The sequence below is a fragment of the Oncorhynchus mykiss genome, chromosome 9 (assembly GCF_057628025.1).
Source record: "Oncorhynchus mykiss isolate SJ-2025 chromosome 9, ASM5762802v1, whole genome shotgun sequence".
In the NCBI taxonomy this organism is placed as follows: Eukaryota; Metazoa; Chordata; class Actinopteri; order Salmoniformes; family Salmonidae; genus Oncorhynchus; species Oncorhynchus mykiss.
Window position 1 is genome coordinate 32,287,786 of NC_143030.1, and position 17,480 is coordinate 32,305,265.

General features: G+C 40.6%; 1 protein-coding gene across 1 annotated transcript in view; it reads right to left on the reverse strand.

The window, feature by feature from the left end:
* Nucleotides 1-13,988, reverse strand: part of LOC110531884 (uncharacterized protein KIAA0232) — a 33,398-nt gene extending 19,410 nt beyond the window's left edge. The window contains 2 exon segments of the mRNA XM_090184072.1: nt 8,344-8,895; nt 13,705-13,988. Coding sequence (XP_090040198.1) covers nt 8,344-8,562 — 219 coding nt within the window. The 5' untranslated portion in view covers nt 8,563-8,895; nt 13,705-13,988.
* Between the last annotated feature and the right edge of the window lie 3,492 nt (nt 13,989-17,480).

A 17,480-nucleotide genomic window follows, 5' to 3' on the forward strand; every position in this document is an offset into this window, starting at 1 on the left:
ATCTACATCAACAACATAGCTCAGGCAGTAGGAAGCTCTCATCCATTTATATGCAGATGATCGTCTTATACTTTGTTAAATATCTCTACAACAAGCCCTCTCTACTCTTAACCTTGTTCTGAACACCTCCAAAACAAAGGTAATTTGGTTTGGTAAGAAGAATGCCCCTCTCCCCACCGGTGTCATTACTACCGCCAAAGGTTTAGAGCAGGCCTGGGCAATTATTTTCCATGGAGAGCCACATTAGAATATATTATTGCCATCGCGGTAAGAATCATATTACAGGATTATATATCATGTGTATGACTTGACAGATATCTACTGTAAATCACATCCAGATATGCAATTTATTTTACTTTATTAACATCCACAGAAATAAACCATATCCATGTTCTCCTTTTGGTAGGTATTTTCATTATTAAACATGCAATGAACTACACGGACGGAAAAGTACACTGCATTCAGCACCACGGACAAAACTCTTGTTAACGGGTATGCACAAAAACATAGGAAAGAGTGAGCTCAACATTACATTTCAACTACTCAATCAGTGTGAGGAGTGAAGTCTCTGATGGGCATTGACTAGAGCAGTGAAGTCAGGTATAGTTTCTGACATTGCTATGCGCAGGATTGCTGAGAGTCAGTAAGAGAATCTTTGTCTTGACTTGTTATATTTCATCACTGAAAATGTCTTCACATACATGGGTTGACCCAAACAGTACAAACATCTTCTGAGCATGACTCCTAATCTTTGGAAAGTTTTGTTCATCGAGAGATGCATAGAACCTCATCAGTTACATTGTTTTGATTGTTTTCCAATCACTGCATCAGACTGAAGATCAATAAGCTTAAATTGCAGGTCAGTGGGAGCGTTATCCACATTGAAGGTGAAAGGAGAGAAGCAACAGCATGTCATTTTCCAACACTTTGAAATCCTCAAAACGATGAGAAAACTCCTTGTTCAAAGCATACAGCAGCGATGTATACTTCTCCCACTGGTCATCTGATAGGGAACAGCCTAGTTGTGGAAGGTGGGTGAGATTGTTGGCTTCTACTTGGCGGGTCAGGGGGAGTAATTTTCCCTTAAAGGCTTTGACAAGGCTGTACATCTGATGTGCAAAAGGCCCTTCCCTTGTAGTTTGGAATTCAGTTCATTCATGGAGGGCCATGATGTCCACGGTGAAGGCAAAATCATCCAACCATTCTTTCTTGCAGTTGAGAGAAATCCACATTTTACTTTCATTTGCAAAAACTCATCAATCTCCGACTTCAGGTCCCACACCCTTTTAAGCACCTTCCCCAAACTCAGCCATCTCACGTTTGTGTGGTAGGGGAGATCTGCATGACTGTCTCTTCCAACAGTGAGACAAACTGTCTGTGGTTTAAAGATTTCGCTCTTATGAGGTTTACCATTTTATTGGCTGTATCCACAACATGGCTCATTTTCAGGACACATTTACAGAGCACCTGATGAATAATGCAATGCAGGAAAATAATTTTCTGATCTGGGTTCAGCTCAGCTACTTGATCTTGTGTCCTTTTCAAAAGGCCAACGTTTTTTCCTGTCAAGTTTGGGCACTCATCAGTGGTCACACAGGATAACTTTTCAAAACTCAGTCCCAGCTTTGCCACACACTTATTAACCTCCTATATAAATAAATATGGCTAGACAGTACACTGTCCTTCTCTCAGCGCATATCAAAGCTGCAGGCTAAAAGTTAAATATAGACTTGGTCTCCTCTGTAGTAAATCACTCTTTCACCCCAGCTGCCAAACTAACCCTGATTCAGATGACCAATCTACCCATGCTAGACTACAGAGACGTAATTTATATATCGGCAGGTAAGGGTGCTCTCAAGGGGCTAGATGTTCTTTAACATTCGGCCATCAGATTTGCCACCAATGCTCCTTATAGGACACATCACTGCACTCTATACTACTCTGTAAACTGGTTGTCACAAGACCCACTGGTTGATGCTCATTTATAAAAACCCTCTTATGCCTCACTCCCCCCTATCTGAGATATCTATTGCAACCCCCATCCAACACCCGTTCTGCCAGTCACATTGTGTTAAAGGTCCCCAAAGCACACCCATCACGGAGTCACTCCTCTTTTCAGTTCACTGCAGCTAGCAGGTAGAACGAGCTGCAAAAAGAAAAAAAAAAACGTCCATGTTTGAGTCTTTGAATGAAGATAACTCAAACTGGACCGTTATCTTCATTCAAAGACTCAAACATGGACACTGACAGTTGTGGCTGTTTCGCGTGATGCATTGTTGTCTATATTTTTTTGCCGTTTGTGCCATTGTCTGTGCCTAACAATATTTGTGCCATGTTTGTGCAGCTACCATGTGTCGCTACCGTGTTGTTGTCATGTGATGCTACTGTGCTGTGTGTCTTTGGTCTCTCTTTATGTAGTGTTGTGGTGTCTCTTGTCATGATGTGTGTTTTGTCCTGCATTCTTAATCCCAGCCCCCCTCCCCTCAGGCATCCTATTGCCTCTTGGTAGGGAGTCATTGTAAATAAATGTGTTCTTAACAGTTTAATTATTACCAGACGTCAATATGGTACAGTTGATCTGTGTCAAAACCGCATACAAAAAAATAAGACAGGCTACCTCTCCCAATCTTCACAACAAATTTGTCAATATGACTTGACCATGATAACTGACTATCCAATGCTAGGAGTTCAACTTCTTCAACGGTTTAGGGTTAAGAGAATGCTTTGAACCAAATACAATTGTTTTTGTATTTCAGAACAGTTTACACTAACTCCTTGCCAAGAGTCTGTGCGCTCACTGGCTGTAGGTGCTGATGTATGCTGATGATTGCACACTACACATAGTCATTTTAGCTTCTTCTAAGACAAGTGACAAATCATTTGTAAAAACAGAGAAGATTAACTTGACTTTTTCCACATTTTGTTAAGTTAGCCTTATTCTAAAATGGATTAAATAGTATTTTCCACCCTCAATCTACACACAATACCACATAATGACAAAGCAAAACCAGGTTGACATTGACAATTTATTACAAATTTATAAAATTGAATTATCCAATTGAAATAAGTATTCAGACCCTTTACTCAGGACTTTGTTGAAGTACCTTCGGCAGCAATTACAGCCTCGAGTCTCCTAGGGTCTGACACCACAAGCTTGGCACACCTGTATTTGTGAGTTTCTCCCATTCTTCTCTGCAGATCCTCTCAAGCTGTGTCAGGTTGGATGGGGAGCGTTGCTGCACAGCTATTTTCAAGTCTCTCCAAAGTTGTTAGATCGGGTTCAAGTCCAGGCTCTGGCTGGACCACTCAAGGACATTCAGAGACTTGTCCCGAAGTCACTCCTGTGTGTTCTTGGCTGTGTGCTTAGGGTTGTTATCCAGTCCCTGCCGCTGAAAAACATCCCCACAGCATGATGCTGTAACCACGCTTCACCATATGGATGGTACCAGGTTTCCTCCAGACGTGATGCTTGGCATTTAGGCCAAAGAGTTCAATCTTGGTTTCATCAGACCAGAGAATCTTGTCTCATGGTCTGAGAGTCCTTTAGGTGCCTTTTGGCAAACTCCAAGCGGGCTGTCATGTGTCTTTTACTGAGGAGTGGCTTCCGCCTGGCCACTCTACTATAAAAAGGCCTGATTGGTGGAGTGCTGCAGAGATGGTTGTCTTTTTGGAAGGTTCTGCCATCTCACAGACGAACTCTGTCAGAATGACCATAGGGTTCTTGGTCACCTCCCTGACCAAGGCTCTTCTCCCCCGATTGCTCAGTTTGGCCGGGCAGCCAGCTCTAGAAAGAGTCTTAGTGGTTACAAATGTCTTCCATTTAAGAATGATGGAGGCCACTGTTCTTGGGGACCTTCAATGCTGCAGACATTTTTTGGTACCCTTCCCTAGATCAATATGGGGTATTGTGTGTAGATTGATCAAATAGTTTTTCCCCCTCATCAATCTTAGAATAAGGCTGTAACATAACGTAGAAAAAGGGAAGGGGTCTGAATACTTTCCAAATGCACTGTATCCGATGTTAGAGAAGCTCCCATTGAAGAATACTCAGTTCTACTGGATAATTAAATCTCCAACCATGTGATGGCAGGTGATGTAAAGCCATATCAAGTGAGTTTTTTTCAAAAAAAAATTATGATCAATAATATCAAAGGCTGCACTGAAATCTAAAAATACAGCTTTTGGCCAATCAGTCATCGGAGTCACTGCAGTACAAGTTGAAAGTCAGTAGTTAACTTATTAGAAAAATAGCATTGTATTTGTTCAAAAAAAATTCTCCATCAGTTTACTGAGAACAGGCAGCAAACAGATTGGGCGGCTGTTAGAGCCAGCAACGAGTGTTTTACTATTTTTAGGTAGTGGAATTACTATAGCTTCCTTCCATGCCTGTGGATACACACAGTCCTTTAGGCTTTTGTTAAAGACACGGCAAATAGGGGTGGCAATACAGTCTGCTACCATTCTCAATAGGTTGCCAACCTACCTATCTAGGTTGTCTATACCTGGTGGCTTATTATTGTTGATGGATAACAATAGTTTTTACACACAAACATGACCAAATTCAAACGCCAATCCTTCCATCATATTTGAATATTGAAGATCTAATAATGAGAGTTCACTTCTCAGTTTGTCCTCTTTACCAGTGAAAGTAATTGAAATTGTCTAGTTTCCGGAGAGGAAGGAAACCGATCTGGGATTTCACTATGAGGCCAATAGTGATTTTAAAACAGTTAAGAGTTTAATGGCTGTGATATGAGAACTGAGGATGGATAAACATTGTAGTTACTTCACAATAAGCCTAAATGACAAAGTAAAACTAAGGAAGCCTGTACAGAATATGCACCGTTTGCAATAAGGCACCAAAGTAAAATTGCAAAAAATGTGGCAAAGAAATTTACTTTATGTCCTAAATCAAAAGTTTATTGTTTGGGGCAAATCAAACAACACTGAGTACCACTTCATATTTTCAAGCATGATGGTGGCTGCATCATTTTATGGGTATGCTTGTCATCGGCAAGGACTAGGGAGTTTTGCACAAATCCTAGAGGAAAAACATGGTTCAGTCTGCTTTCTAAACAGACACTGGGAGCAAATTAACCTTTCAGCAGGACAATAACCTAAAACATGGCCAAATCTACACTGGAGTTTCTTACCAAAATAGTTAATGTTCCGGAGTGGTCTAGTTACAGTTTTTTCTGAAATCGGCTTGAAAATCTACGTCAAGGTTTGAATGGGCTGTCTAGCAATGATCAACAAACAACTTGACAGAGCTTGAAGAATAAAATAAAGTGCTTATGTTGTACAATCCAAATGTGCAAAGCGCTTATAGGAATTATCCAGAAAGACTCATAGCTGTAATCGCTGTCAAAAGGTGCTTCTACAGAGTATTGACCCAGGGGTATAAATTAGATACACAACATTACCAACTGTTTGAGATTAGGCCTGGCTCGCAGTTGGCATTCCAATTCATCCCAAAGGTGTTCGATGGGGTTGAAGTCACAGCTCTGTGCAGGTCATTCGTTCTTCCACACAGATCTTGACAAACCATTTCTGTATGGACCTTGCTTTGTGCACGGGGGAATTTTCATGCTGAAACAGGAAAAGGCCTTCCCCAAACTGTTGCAAGCACAGAACCGTCTAGAATGTCATTGATGCTGTAGTGTTAAGATTTCCCATCACTGGAACTAAAGGGCCATGAGAAACAGCCCCAGACCATTATTCCTCCTCCACCAATCTTTACAGTTGGCACCATGCATTCGGGTAGGTAGCGCTCTCCTGGCATCTACCAAACCCAGATTCGTCCATCAGACTGCCAGATGATGATGCGTGATTAATCACTCCAGAGAATGCGTTTCCACTGCTCCAGAGTCCAATGGCAGCGAGCTTTACACCACTCCAGCCGACGCTTGGCATTGGGTAAGGTGATCTTAGGCTTGTGTGCAGCTATTCAGCCATGGAAAGCCATTTCATTGAGCTCCCGACAAACAGTTGTTGTGCTGACGTTGCTTCCAGAGGCAGTGTTGCATCCGAGGACAAACACTTCAGCACTCGGCGGTCCCATTCGCAGCTTGTGTGGCATACCACTTTGCGGCTGAGCCATTGTTGCTCCTAGACGTTTCCACTTCACAATAACAGCACTTACAGTTGACAGGGGTAGCTCTAGCAGGGCAGAAGTTTGACCTTACTTGTTGGAAATTGGCATCCTATTATAGTGCCACGTTGAAAGTCACTGAGCTCTTCAGTAAAGGCCATTCTACTGCCAATGTTTGTCTATGGAGATTGCAATGGCTGTGTGCTTAATTTATACACCTGTCAGAAACGGGTATGGCGGAAATAGCCAAATCCACTCATTTGAAAGGGTCTCCAAACGTTTGTATATATATTTTATATATATATACAGTGCCTTGCGAAAGTATTCGGCCCCCTTGAACTTTGCAACCTTTTTCCACATTTCAGGCTTCAAACATAAAGATATAAAACTGTATTTTTTTGTGAAGAATCAACAACTAGTGGGACACAATCATGAAGTGGAACGACATTTATTGAAATATCCAAACTTTTTTAACAAATCAAAAACTGAAAAATTGGGCGTGCAAAATTATTCAGCCCCTTTACTTTCAGTGCAGCAAACTCTCTCCAGAAGTTCAGTGAGGATCTCTGAATGATCCAATGTTGACCTAAATGACTAATGATGATAAATACAATCCACCTGTGTGTAATCAAGTCTCCGTATAAATGCACCTGCACTGTGATAGTCTCAGAGGTCCGTTAAAAGCGCAAAGAGCATCACGAAGAACAAGGAACACACCAGGCAGGTCCGAGATACTGTTGTGAAGAAGTTTAAAGCCGGATTTGGATACAAAAAGATTTCCCAAGCTTTAAACATCCCAAGGAGCACTGTGCAAGCGATAATATTGAAATGGAAGGAGTATCAGACCACTGCAAATCTACCAAGACCTGGCCGTCCCTCTAAAATTTCAGCTCATACAAGGAGAAGACTGATCAGAGATGCAGCCAAGAGGCCCATGATCACTCTGGATGAACTGCAGAGATCTACAGCTGAGGTGGGAGACTCTGTCCATAGGACAACAATCAGTCGTATATTGCACAAATCTGGCCTTTATGGAAGAGTGGCAAGAAGAAAGCCATTTCTTAAAGATATCCATAAAAAGTGTTGTTTACCACAAGCCACCTGGGAGACACACCAAACATGTGGAAGAAGGTGCTCTGGTCAGATGAAACCAAAATTGAACTTTTTGGCAACAATGCAAAACGTCATGTTTGGCGTAAAAGCAACACAGCTGAACACACCATCCCCACTGTCAAACATGGTGGTGGCAGCATCATGGTTTGGGCCTGCTTTTGTTCAACAGGGACAGGGAAGATGGTTAAAATTGATGGGAAGATGGATGGAGCCAAATACAGGACCATTCTGGAAGAAAACCTGATGGAGTCTGCAAAAGACCTGAGACTGGGACAGAGATTTGTCTTCCAACAAGACAATGATCCAAAACATAAAGCAAAATCTACAATGGAATGGTTCAAAAATAAACATATCCAGGTGTTAGAATGGCCAAGTCAAAGTCCAGACCTGAATCCAATCGAGAATCTGTGAAAAGAACTGAAAACTGCTGTTCAAATGCTCTCCATCCAACCTCACTGAGCTCGAGCTGTTTTGCAAGGAGGAATGGGAAAAAATTTCAGTCTCTCGATGTGCAAAACTGATAGATACATACCCCAAGCGACTTACAGCTGTAATCGCAGCAAAAGGTGGCGCTACAAAGTATTAACTTAAGGGGGCTGAATAATTTTGCACGCCCAATTTTTCAGTTTTTGATTTGTTAAAAAAGTTTGAAATATCCAATAAATGTCGTTCCACTTCATGATTGTGTCCCACTTGTTGTTGATTCTTCACAAAAAAATACAGTTTTATATCTTCATGTTTGAAGCCTAAAATGTGGCAAAAGGTTGCAAAGTTCAAGGGGGCCGAATACTTTCGCAAGGCACTGTAGGTGTATCTATTTAATTTAATACATTTCTAAAAACATGATTTCACTTTGTCATTATGGTGTACCGTGTGTAGTTGGGCAAATTAAATAATTATATTTAATCCATTTTGAATTCAGGCTGTAACAAAAATGTTGTTATCATCTCTGATTCAGAGGGGTTGGGTTAAATGTGGAAGACATTTTGGTTGAATGGATTCAGTTGTGCAACTGACTAGGTATCCCTTTTCCCTTATTTTCCAAATGTTATGATCACGAGAACTTATATTGCTTTAACCAAGTGGGGGAACTAGAGACCATCATGTTTAACAAGACATTGTTACTGCTGGAAACCCACCTGATCCTGCAGGTCGTAACTGTCGTGCAGGAGCAGGCTGAGGACGTAGCGGGTGTAGATCATGGCATCAATCCCGCACTTCTCCAGCTCCTGGCCCAGCCAGCTCTGCACTGGGCCCAGCGAGTGGAGCAGGGACATCTCAGAGGTGGGCAGGGGGCCAACTGGGGGGTGGGGGCGTGAGAAGCTTACAGGAGCAGGACCGTCGCTCACTGGACGCATGGGAATCTTTAGGTGTTGACCATTCTGAGGTGGAGCGGCATTGTGACAGGTGGATGTGGAGAGGCAGTAGTGGGGCGGTGCGGAGAGAGGGCAGTGGAGCCTATCTGGAAGGGGGGATTTACTCCAGCAGGACGAACAAGAGGGAGTCTACTTGCAGAGACATGTAGGGGGCTGTTTTTTTATTTTTTATTGCCTTGAGCAAGTAGGGATATTTACTCGTCAGGCATGGCTTTAACTGATGAAAGCGATCAGCTGCTTGGCAAAACACTTGACGTGTTTGCGCATCAATCGGAGGGGATCATGTTGGGCTGCGGCTTACTCCACCGGCACAACCTGAAAGAGGAAACAGACTTGCGTCACTTCTCTGGGTTGCATTTAAATGTTTCACAAGGTGTGTTCTGTTAAACTATGATATAGGCCCTAGACTTAGAAGACTTACAAAAAACACAAAGCAGTTGCTCACAACATACTTCAAAATAAAATGGCTTGTTGACCAATTATTGGTTACTACAGGCCTCATCTCCCACCCTGCCCAAGTGCATATTTACAAGCAGTCTGTCCCCACAGATGGTTTTTAAAAGAGCAACTGCTCCTAAAAACAAACTTGTCATTTAGAAAATAGTCTGTGGCATCAATACGAGTCTGCAACATTTGTTATACTGTCAAAATTGACTACAGTGTAAAACGGATCATTTTGGTCATAAAGTCAGTCTTGTCCTTAACTGAGTTGTGAGACTTATGGTCGTGACGTCATCACAACGTAAATGAAGGGTGGGTTTGGTTTCAATCCTGCCCACATGACAACAGCACACAAGAAATCATTCATTTGTGCAACTGCACTCAACCTGATCATAATGCCCTATGGGGCTAGATAGAGACCATCAGTAAATTACACAATGTACATGGGACAATATGTTAACTCCAATAGCTCCAAATTTCAGTGGCTTAACTTCAAACCAACTATAACATTTTAGAAATGCATATTAAAAAAAATTGTGAAAGCACGTAATGAGTGGCCTAAAAAATAAAAAAAATAAAAGTCTGCAACATTTTGACAGCCCCCATCTTGCCCCACTAATTGGTTAAAGTCTTCCCAGCTGCGAACACACACAAACACACAAATAAATCAACTTGCGTTTGAATTCAGTCATGGCAGCTAGCATTTATTAAATGAACCAAATATAAAACAAGTCCCAATCAAGAAGTTCAGACACCCTTTACAATGTGTTACACTAGCGCCAGCTTCCGGCTGAACAACCGGTTACACAAAATTTGAGGTTACGGTAATTGGCCAGGCCAATGTACACGGGGGTCATAAAAAGGGAGATCACAATTCTGTTTGTACACTTGTTTACATGGATATGATTCTTAATAAAAACCTATTTGAAACAAGCCATTACACTTCGTTATTATCAAGGCACTTCATTATTATTCAAGGTATTAAGTAAATATTTAACAAACGCCATGTTGGAGAAGATTTGTCATATTTTTGTAATGACAACATTAACAGAGTCAAAATTAAGATAGGTGTCTTTTATACAGGTAACGAGTTCAAACAGGTGCAGTTAATACAGGTAATGAGTGGAGAACAGGGGGCTTATTAAAGAAAAACTAACAGGTCTGTGAGAGCCGGAATTCTTACTGGTTGGTAGGTGATCAAATACTTATGTCATGCAATAAAATGCTAATTTAAATACTTAATCATACAATGTGATTTTCTGGATTTTGTTTTAGATTCCGTCTCTCACAGTTGAAGTGTACCTATGATAAAAAAAATTACAGACCTCTACATGCTTTGTAAGTATGAAAACCTGCAAAATCGGCAGTGTATCAAATACTTGTTCTTCCCACTGTATATACTGTACTCTATACCATCTACTGCATCTTGCCTATGCCGTTCGGGCATCACTCATTCATATATTTTTATGTACATATTCATTCCTTTACACTTGTGTGTATAAGGTAGTTGTGAAATTGTTAGGTTATATTACTGCATGGTCGGAACTAGAAGCACAAGCATTTCGCTACACTTGCATTAACATCTGCTAATTATGTGTATGTGACAAATAAATGTGATTGTTTGTGTCGCACTGCTTTGCTTTATCCTGGCCAGGTCGCAGTTGTTCTCAACTAGCTTACCTGGTTAAATAAAAGTGATGTCTTGATTCAACAGGTCTGGCAGTAATCAGGCCTGGGCGTGGCTAGTGAAATTCAACTCAGCTTTCCAAAAAATGTGATTAACCACAGTAAATTCACAATTTATTGCCCCCCTTAACAAGGGGGGCAATTACTTTGTCACATAGGGCCATGGAAGGTTCGGATAATTTTATTTATTAAGGGGAAAAAGCTATCACTTAACCCAAGTAAACACAAAATGCAGTTTATCTTGGTGTAATATTAAAACGTGTTTGATCTGAAACATTGTGTGAAAAATTTGCAAAAAAAATGAAATCACAAAGGGGGCAAATACTTTTTCACAGCACTGTATATGTAATAATATTTGACTAGTATTGGACTTAATAGATGACAATGAGCACATTATGGAAGATAGCTTTATTTTATTTGTAGACTTACAAGGCTTTTGATACAGTTTAACATTTTCTTTTTGAAACCTCAATTTTTTTTTGTTTTTAGTCAATATTTTCAAATTGTAATTAAGACACTTTACAAGAATTGTAACAGCGCTGTTAAATTATCCCATGGAACTTCAGAGATTTGACATTAGACGCGGAATTAAACAAGGACGCCCAATTTCTCCTTTCTTATTGCTCACACAAGTTATGACACTTCATATCAATAAGGATAGTTTTAGGGGTATTCAGATACAAGATAAAATGTTCACAATTGGCTGACGACACCATTTTTTTTAAAAGATCATAAAGTTATTGAGTGTATTAATGCCTTCTCACATGTACCTGATTTATCTCTGAATATTAGGACGTGAATTATTTGCGTTGAAAAGATGTAACTTAAACTCAGTATGTAATATCCCTGTAAAAGATTAACACATTTTTTGGTATTAAAGTTAACAAATATCAGATAGAAAAGGGCCAACTGAAATTTCTCTCCTATTGTAGAGACAATTGGAAAGAAATTGAACTCCTCGTTATTAAGAGATATTTCTTAATCTGGACATGTACTTCCGTCAAAATCTGAAGGTCAGTCCAGAATAGTTTATACCTCCCTTGCCTTGGATGTTCCTCTGTCAGTAACTAAAATGGTTGAAACTAAATTATTTAACTTCATATGGAGGAAAAAAAACAAATTATTTAAGAAAAGCGGTAATATGTAGTACCCAAAATGAGAGAGGGTTGAATGCTCTGGATTTTAAAACGTCTTAATATAATCTTTCAGATCAAATGGATACAAAACTATTTAAGAAATAAGTTTTACATTTGGAATATAATCCCTAATTTAATATTCCAACAAATTGGTGGTCTAGAATTCTCACTCAAATGCAACTTTGTTGTGGGTAAGATCCCTATTAAGCTTGCTAACTTTCATAAACAAGTACTTCTAACTTGAAACCTCATGTAGAAACCATAATTTTCCGCCACATTGATATACTATCTGGAAAAATAAAAACATAAAATACAAAAACAAGTCTTTGTTTTCCCAGAACTGGTTTGACAACAGCATTATCTGGGTTAAAGGGGTGGCAGGGTAGCCTAGCGGTTAGAGAGTTGGACTAGTAACCAGAAGGTTGCAAGTTCAAAACCCCAAACTGATAAGGTACAAATATGTTGTTCTGCCCCTGAACAGACTGTTCCTAGGCAGTCATTGAAAATAAGAATTTGTTCTTGCCTAGTTAAATAAAGGTAAAAAAAATATTACAAATATTTTAAAAAATTGAATAATGATGGACAAGTATATGATTATCCAGAATTCATGAGAACACACAATGTTACATTCACTCCTGATGAGTTTCAAATCGTAGAGCTGCCCCTAAAGGTGATATTCTTCTTTTAGGATAATATAACAATACTCCAAGTGAAAATGTTGAGGATTTTCCATAAAACGAAGTGGGAGGAGAACAAACCCTTCTTCACATTAATTAAGATACATTTTAAAATTCTACTTTGAAATTATCAGTAAATGTAAAAACAAAAAAAGCAATACGCACCATAAAACTGACATTTAAAATGCATCTTGATATGTAATACCCCAGATATGTAATGTCTGTTAGGTTTATGTACTCTTGTTTGTATATTTCTGTTTTTGTATTTGTTTTGTTCATAATAATAAAATGAAAAAAATAAAACATCTTGCTCTGAACAGCACAGCCGATCTAACGTTGGGCATGCATTATAGATTCTACGTCACTGTTATCCTATGGTTTGTTGATTGTTCGCTAGCGAACAAATGACAGGAGACACATTAGTGTCTGGCTGGCTGGCTTCAGCAAACTTCCTTGACATTAAAGGTGCCTGGCTAGCTAACTAACGGTAGCCATGGATTATTCTGCATGATAGCTAGCTAGCTTAGTTAGCCAATGTTCACATTAACCAATGGGGGATAGTAAGTCAGCTGATAAGCATAAAACTAGCTAGCGATATAGGACTTTTCTTACGAGGTAGCCATTTCATTAGACACTATCAAAGCTAGCCAACCCTAGCTAGACGCACCATACACATTCGACTAACCAGGGCTATAGCAAACGTTCAAAATTCCCCTAGCATTAGATAGCCACAAAGTTTGTAGCTAGCAGAAAATTACGGTAACACGTTTCCTTGAAAGGAGCAAATGTTAACTTATCCAATGTTTGACAGCCAGTGGCCGTCCATTCGCTCAAATGGCGACCGCTAGCTAGCTAGTTAACGGAACTAACCTAGGATACTTAGCTACAGTAACGTTAGCGAAGGTAGCTAGTTAGCTTTCCACATCCAGTAATAAACGCCTATAGATGATTGATCTACTGCTTAGGGAATTCATTGGGGTAACGGTAGTATTTAGAATTGTATTTGAATGTCACTGTAAACTTGACGCAGTTCTCGCTAACAGTAGGCGTGTGGGCAGATGACCGTTGACTGCTGCTATGATGGTGGAATTACAGAACGCGGTTTCCCATTTAACGCCATTGTACACACTGGCTCAAGTCACTTCCCTAAAGTTAAACGATATGACAACATTAGTAATCCATACCATTTCGGGAATTTAGTGTGGGGAAGGGGCCAACATTGGAACTGAGTAGTCCCATCAAAACACTGCAAAGTAACAGTACAACATTCCGACAAAAAAAAAAAAAAAACTGTTGTGAAACGACAGAGGAGGAGCGGCTGACTGACCTAACCCGGACCTGAGACGTTTAAAAAAAAAAAATACATGCGCCACGAATTCTCACTATGTAACGTAACTTGAAATATATTGCGCTTTTTAGTAAACATTATTATTAAGATATTGTTTCCTTACCTGCCGTTACTTGAAGTAAAGAGGAGAAGAGGGGGAGTGGTTACTTCTCTCCCGCTGCGTTCCGAGCTCGCGCTCCGGAATCCTCTGCAGTAGCATCACTTATCATGGACGCCAAACGGCAACCGCGACAGCGCTGTTTTCAATGCCGATATTTCGACATTACATGAATCTGACGACATTACGGCTCTGACGCGAAGGCCCTCCCCCTCTGAGCAATGGCTCCTTTTGATCCAACATGTCGTGCATATAGGGACAGTTTCATACCGAAAGCTTCCGCCCCATCAGTCTCCAGGCAACAAGGCGAACCTCTACTACAACCAGTAGGATTTATTCATCCACTCACGATTGCATCAGAATGGCAAATAGTACGTCTCTCAAAATGTGAGTTTTATAAGCAGTGGTGTAAAGTGCTTAAGTAAAAACATTTTGATGTACTATTTAAGTAGTTTTGGGGGATATCTGTACTTTACTATTTATATTTTTTACAACTTTACTTTTACTTCACTACATTCCTAAAGCAAATAATGTTCTATTTACTCCATACATTCTCCCTGACACCCAAAAGTACTCGTTACATTTTGACAGGAAAATGGTCCAATTCACGCATGTATCAAGAGAACATCCCCGGTCATGATGTGGCGGACTCACTAGACACAAATGCTTTGTTGTGTGTTGGAGTGTGCTCCCTGGCTATCCAACTTTTTTTTTTAAATAGTGCAGTCTGTTTTGCTTACTATGAGAATGTTTAAATGGTTTATACTTTTACCTTTGAAACATCTTATATTTAAAATCAATACTTTTAGATTTTTACCCAAGTAGTATTTTACTGGGTGACTTTCACATTTACTTGAGTCATTTTCTATTAAGGTATCTTTACTTTTACTCAAGTACGACAATTGGGTAATTTTTCCACCACTGGGAAGATACATTTTTTCAAAGACTTCAGCCACCCAAGCCATAGTATACTGTTCACTCTACCCTGCCAGCACATAACGTTCTGAGAACCCAATGTTTCTTAGAACTTTGTGAGAGAGGGGTTGTCCTATGGTTATTTATTTTGCGTATAACTTCCCCACAATTTTCAGGGAATGGTGCAGGATAGTTGCTAGGCTTTGGAACCTTCTCAGCACATTTAAGGAACTTTACAAAAAAAACGTTATTACTTTAACAGAACATTTCCTAAAAGTTAGAACAGGGTTACATTTCAATTACATTTTGGCAATGTTCTAGGAATGTTCTCCAACAATCTCAAATAGTTCAGAGAATGTTAAGAAACAACATTCATCTGTGGGAATTTCAGTACTTCAGCATAATGTTTCCTACAGGTTTCCTCATGGTTCCATTTACATTTATGTTCTCAAATTTGTCTTCAGAAACAATCCAATTTTATTGTCACATGTGCCGAATACAAACAGGTGTAGTAGACCTTACCGTGAAATGGATTATCTACACATACTGAGCAGCTCATGTTATAGACAGAAGCGTTCTACAGTACATGGCAGACCAATCCAAACTCATCTCTAGGCATGTCCAGCCCATCCATTATCTCAGCCAATCATGGCTTCACTGTACAAATATAAAGACTCAAAACACCATGACTGTGTAGTGAAACCATGAAAAGTAGTGCACCAAAAGCTGAGATCTGGTGTTTGGATGATGTTTGAATGGAAACCCCAATGTAAGTGTTATGATACACAGAAAGTGTTTTAAAACAGATTAGAAGTACTCTGAAACAAATCAAATCTATTTGTCACATACTCCTGTAACAGTATAGCTTCCCCTGCCTGGGCTCGAACCAGGGACTCTCTGCACACATCGACAACAGCAACCCTCAAAGCATCGTTACCCATCGCTCCACAAAAGCCACGGCCCTTGCAGAGCAAGGGGAACAACTACTTCAAGGTCTCAGTGTGAGTGAAGTCACCAATTGAAATGCTATTAGCGAGCACACCGCTAACTAGCTAGCCATTTCACATCGGTTACACTCCGAATACAACCTTACCATGAAATGCTGACAACCAACAGTTAAGAAAATATTTAACTAAATAAACAAAAAAAAGTAACACAATAAAATAACAGTAATATACAATATACAGGGGGTACCGGTACTGAGTCAATGTGAGGGGGTACAGGTTAGATGAGGTAATATTTGTATATGTCGGTAGGGGTAAAGTGACTATGCATAGATAATAAACAGTGAGTATCAGCAGTGTAAAAACAAAGTGTGTGTGTGTGTGTGTGTGTGGGGGGCGGGGGGGGGGGGTCAATGTAAATAGTCCGGGTGGCCATTTGATTAATTGTTCAGCAGTCTTATGACTTGGGGGTAGAGGCTGTTAAGGAACGGTAGCAGAGAGAACCGTCTATGACTTGGGTGATTAGAGTCTTTGACAATTCTTTGGGACTTCTTCTGATACGCCTAGTATATAGGTCCTGGATGGCAGGAAGAATGGCCCCAGTGATGTACTGGGCCATATGCACTACCCTCTTTAGCGCCTTATGGTCGGATGCCGAGCAGTTGCCATACCAGGTGGTGATGCAACCGATCAGGATGCTCTTGATTGTGCAGCTATATAACTTTTTGATGATCTGGGGACCAATGCCAAATCTTTACAGTCTACTGAGGGTGAAACAGTGTTGTTGTGCCCTCTTCACGACTGTCTTGGTGTGTTTGGACCATGATCGTTTGTTAGTGATGTGGACACCAAGGAACTTGAAACTCTCAACCCGCTCCACTTCAGCCCCTTCGATATTAATGGGGGCCTGTTTGGCCTTCCTTTTCCTATAGTCCACGATCAGCTCCTTGGTCTTGCTCACATTGAGGGAGAGGTTGTTGTCCTGAAACCACGCTGCCAGGTCTCTGACCGCCTCCCTATAGGCTGTCTCATCGTTGTTGGTGACACTGTTGTGTCATCAGCTAACTTAATGATGGTGTTGGAGTCGTGCTTGGCCATGCAGTCATGGGTTAACAGGGAGTACAGGAGGAGACTAAGCACGCACCCAAGGGGCCTCAGTGTTGAGGATCAGCGTGGCAGATGTGTTGTTGCATACTCTTACCACCTGGGGGTGGCCTGTCAGGAAGTCCAGGATCCCGTTGCAGAGGGAGGTGTTTAGTCCCAGGGTCCTTAGCTTAGTGGTGATATTTGAAGGCACTATGGTGTTGAACGCTGAGCTGTAGTCAATGAACAGCATTCTCACATAGGTGTTATTTTTGTCCAAATGGGAAAGGGCAGTGTGGAGTGTGATTGAGATTGCGGATCTGTGGATCTGTTGGGCGGTATGCGAATTGGAGTGGGTCTAGGGTTTCTGGGATGATGGTGTTGATGTGAGCCATGACCAGCCTTTCAAAGGACTTCATGGCTATCGACATGAGTGCTACGGGGCGGTAGTCATTTAGGTAGATTACCTTCGCTTTCTTGGGCACAGGGACTATGGTGGTCTGCTTGAAACATGTAGGTATTACATACTCGGTCAGGGAGAGGTTGAAAATGTCAGTGAAGACACTTGCTAGT